The 4,660-nt window shown below is 42.1% G+C and overlaps 1 protein-coding gene across 1 annotated transcript; it reads left to right on the forward strand.

The window, feature by feature from the left end:
• The first annotated feature begins 2,551 nt into the window (after positions 1-2,551).
• Positions 2,552-4,660, forward strand: LOC139692633 (cuticle protein 16.5-like). Its single transcript, XM_071590933.1, has 2 exons — positions 2,552-2,685; positions 4,086-4,660. The coding sequence occupies exons 1-2, from the start codon at positions 2,680-2,682 to the stop codon at positions 4,497-4,499; spliced, it is 420 nt and encodes a 139-aa protein (XP_071447034.1). The 5' UTR covers positions 2,552-2,679; the 3' UTR covers positions 4,500-4,660.

Below are 4,660 nucleotides of genomic sequence, written 5' to 3' on the forward strand. Positions count from 1 at the left end.
ATCAGTTCACGCAGTTTTAATATTTTATTAGAATTGTGACACTTTTAGTGTGCCCGTTAAAAATCAATTAGGTAATATATACTTTCGTTAACTTGGCGACATTCTGTGGAATTGCAATTTTTAAATTAAAACCTTAGTGAACCAAAATGAAGCAAAAATAAATCGAGATCCGGGTTTGGGTACTTAAGTATCATCCTCAGATTGTAACGCTGACACAGGTCTTGATTTCTATGAATTTTATTGGGTTTTGTTAACGTTTTCATAATCTTTGGTGCCACTTCAAAGCTTCGACTTCGGAAAATATTTTTTCGAGGGCAATTTATAAGCGCTTTCACAATTGTTCAATATTCATTATTATTAAGTCATTAGAAATATATTGACAGCCATTCAATGCAACTATTGAATAAAAATTAGGTTTTTTAATCTTCAAAGTTTCGCCCTGTATTATGCCCCGACCAAATTTAGTGTCATCTAGGGCTATGGACTAGAGTTCTACATTACGAGTAGCATATTAGACCGTGGATATTAGTATTATAATTACGTCGGATTTCTTTCTGTATGAATTTTCCTCCCCGATTGCCCCCTAGCCTTAGTTACTCTCGTTATTCTAAATTAAGCGAATTACCTTGGGATTCGAGGTTTTCCACGCAAAATCCTGGTTAGTTCCACGTATATAATGCAAATAAGTGGGGAATTTTAGTGACTAACGTGAACTAAATTAAAAGTTTGAGGGAGCAGGAGAGATTAAAAATTAGTGAAACCCACGATAGACAAGTCTTTCTCGTCTATTAAATCGACTTTCGGGGGAATTATAGCAGCCGTTGGTTTTAGTGGCTTAATCCCTTAAATTTGTTATTATGTAACACTCGTACAATAGTCAGTTGGCAAAAACGAAAAGAAAATTATCTACATTTCAAATAATACTTTTTATTTCTTTGCTTCTCGACAATTTAAATGTCTGGATAAATGAAAGGAGATTTCTTTCTTGTAAAATACTAAGGATAATACGTAAATCTATAGGCTTTTGTCATAGATGGATGAGATTTAATTTGATTTAGATCAAGAGTAAGTGTGGACTAGGCGGGTTCTAGAACTGGTTCTTTGAAAGACAAATTGGCTATAATTTTATTCCTATTATTGCTCTTTCAAAAGCCGTTACTCGGGAAAATATCATCTTGATCGATTTTCACACCAAATTCATCTGATTTTTTCAAGTTTATTTTGTATTAATTTATTGTGAGTGTATATTTGTATTGCAAATTTTCCTTTTGTTTAAGTTTATTAGCCTCTCCTGCGCTCATTTACGCTTATTTAATAACGTGATTTCCTCAGTTGTGGCGATATCAAGGTCGTTATCTCTTGTTTTCCATTTTCTTTTGTTTCTGATTCGTTTCCAATTTCGTTGTTGTATAAGTTTAATTTAGTGCTGGTACATCGTGTTGTGGTGGGGTTTTATTTATGGTAGTACATAATGTACTACATCATCTTTTGTGGTATTGGTACGTTATGAGGCGCCTAAGTTAATCCAGTGAGCTCACTGGGATATATAAACCACGACGGATCTGCTATGAGTGTAGATGACATGCTTAAATCATTAACTTCCATCTTATTGAGTAATAACTAAGACATGAAATCCATCGCGCTGGACGTCCACGAGCGTTGAAGTCTCCCCCTTTATTTTTGAACTCCCGTGGTTTCTCTCGAGAGTCTCCGCTAATCGTCCTTCCCCGTGCATCTTTCGGTGAGAGAGAGACGAGAAATATAGACGATAAACACGAACACGAGTCTCGGCCTAGAGGGATAACTCATCGTATGACTAACACCGGCCGCAAATCCCTCCCTTCCCCTCACGCGTGAGTTGGCGATGGTAACCGCAAGAATATTCTGTTGCAGATTATCCCTTACTCTTCTCGCAGGATTCTTAGGGCTCAGTGTTTGTGGGGGTGAGATGAGGAAGGAGTTGGTAAGGGGGTTGAGGAAAGGATTTTCCACTATCCTACGACACTTGACCCCTTTCCCCGCCCTTAAAATCCCTCTTATAGGCGTTTTCTCACCTTTACTAACACCGTTAGCATAGGAAAAAAGGGCGCCAGCATCCTTTGCTCGACCCTACCTTTTTTCTTCTTCTCTCGCTTTCTCTCCCTTCTCGTCTCTCCACTACAAAAATTTCATCCTCCGCGGCATCCGATAGGTGGTTTTTTGATTCGACCTTGTGCCTTGATCTTGTCCCGGCGTCTCCTTCCCCACTCCTGCCGGATTGGCGTCAGTGGTCGGGACGGGCGCGGCGGGGCGGTTCCTTAGGCGTGGTGGCGATGTTGTGCGGGGAGGGTTCCGGAGGGGAGTAGGTGTGGGAGCGGGAGGGAAGAGTGGTCTGCTGAGGATGCAGCTGAAAAAGGAAGAGCGTGCGGGAAGGTGGGGACCGCAGGGTCCATGCGGCGGGTGGAGGTTGGGGGAAATGGGGGTTGGGGTGGGAGTTGAGGAGGGGGAGGATTATAGGGGCGTGCGAATGGAACTTCTCGGCGGGGTTGGGGAATGGCAAAGTGGGTGGAGTGAGCAGCTGGGATCCTGCTGCTCCCGCGAGCGTATATAAAGATCGTACGGAGAGGACTGAGCACCGCATTTTGCGATAATCTTCTCAGCTGAGTATCCTATCGAGGACTACCCGCCACCAAATCCATCATGAAGGTAGGCGGTATTTTTGAATTATTTTATAAGGAATTCTCTTATAACCGCTTTGGCTTCTTACAACATAGAATTTTTAATATTCATCTAAGGAAATCTTATTTTTGGACATCCATGTCCATGTAGTAGTTGGAAAATTGTCATATTTGGTCATTTTTTGGTATTTTATCTTTGATTGGATGTATGATATTCTTGAGATGGGATGGTTTTTATTTTTTTAAGACTTTAAAATGTTAACTATTCATATTGATTGGCGACTGTCCATTCGTACATAGGTTATCTCGGCTCAGTTTCTTTATTTGTTTGATTGAGAAGTGGTTTAAAAATATTACTCCAGATTGGGAACTCGTAGATTATTTGCTGACGGGTAATCAGTTTGAATTGTGGGCATTGAGGTTATTTCATATAAACGTTGAAATGCGTTTCAAATTTGAGGGTTTTGTAATTTCCTCTGTGTTAATAAATCATCTCGATTTGATGAATTATGGTCACGTAAAGTTTAAACATCTTACTTAGAATAGGCCATGGTATTGTTTTAATAAAATAGAGGGAGTGAAATGATAAAATAAAATCAAAAGAATGTACGCTTTTCGCGGAAAGTAGAGGGGCGATTCTGTAAAAAAAAGGATTGGTGATTATAGTGCTTGATGTAAATTCTTTAAAATTGTTTTCTATAGAGTGAAAAAGTTTGTGTGATATAAGACTTTGTGAGTTTGGGAACGCTTACGCATATCAAGTACTATGGTATCTTACACTTCAGCATTTTCAATTCAGAAACATATAGATTTTTGCTCCCCTGAAATAATCTTAAAAATTTTATTTCATATAGTATGATCTCTGGGCTGAAGTAACAGTAATAATGTGTATACAAGTATGACTATTCCGTTCGTTGGATTAATTTTGTGGATTTTAATAGAGAAAACTCATGTAGAGTCCCTTATTCGATGCGTTTTGACTTCGGCTTCTCGTCTCGAGGAAAAGAAACTAGCATAATTTCCGGAATAATTATTTTTAAGATTTTACCGGATGAAATGGGAGCTATATTTTGCTGCACTCGATGTTTTCTTGTTGTAGTTATTTACATACCTAAAATTTAGTGACCTTTGCAAATTATTCTACGCATGCGGATATAAAAATGTGCACTGAAGGAATAGCAGTTTGTACTGGGCAGGGCTTTCTCATCCCAAGCATCTTCCTCCCAACCGAGCTTCGTAAACGTCAATATATATTCGATCACCTTTGCCTTTTAGAAATCTAGCGCTAGGAGAATCACCTTGGTCGTTATATTCAATCGACTCCGCACGGATATTGGTGGGACAGGGACGGAAACTAGGGTTTCCTCGTTTCGTTTTGCTCGCCATCGCTAAGCCCAACAACGAACTTTCCATGTTATTCCCATTCAGTACCTTGCCGTGATCTGCCTTGTCGTCGGCGTCGCCAGCGCTGGCCTCATCGCCCCCGTCACCCACCTTGTGAGGACCCCAAGCCTCGACAGCGCCGTCATCAAGTCCGAGCGCCTCGGAGGTAACTTCGCCTACTCCAGCGTCGAGGGTCATTCCTACGCCGCCCTGACCCCCGTCGTCCGCCATGTGGCCACCCCCGTCGCCGTCTCCTACTCCGCCCCTCTGGTCGCTCCTGCCATCGTCGCAGCCCCCGCCTACGCCCACCCCTACCCCATCCACTACCCAATCAGCTTCGCCCCGGCTGTCATCGGTGAGGCCCCTGCCGCCGCACCCATCGCCGACGCCACCCCTGTCGAGGCCGCCCCTGCTCCCGCAGACGCCGCTTCCGATACCGTCGAAGTCGAAGCCGCCTAAATCAGACCTAATAACCTATCTCTTTCGATCCCTTGTGACTGCTTCGGCTTCCCCCCCGCCCTCAATTCACCCTGTGCCCTCGTACCCAGACTCCTTCACCAGATCGAAATGCAAATAAAAGACTGTAAATCCTCGCAAATAAACTTTTTATTGTCATTGTA

This window comes from Hetaerina americana, unplaced genomic scaffold, assembly GCF_022747635.1.
Source record: "Hetaerina americana unplaced genomic scaffold, ioHetAmer1.1.p SCAF_1, whole genome shotgun sequence".
NCBI classification, from domain to species: Eukaryota; Metazoa; Arthropoda; class Insecta; order Odonata; family Calopterygidae; genus Hetaerina; species Hetaerina americana.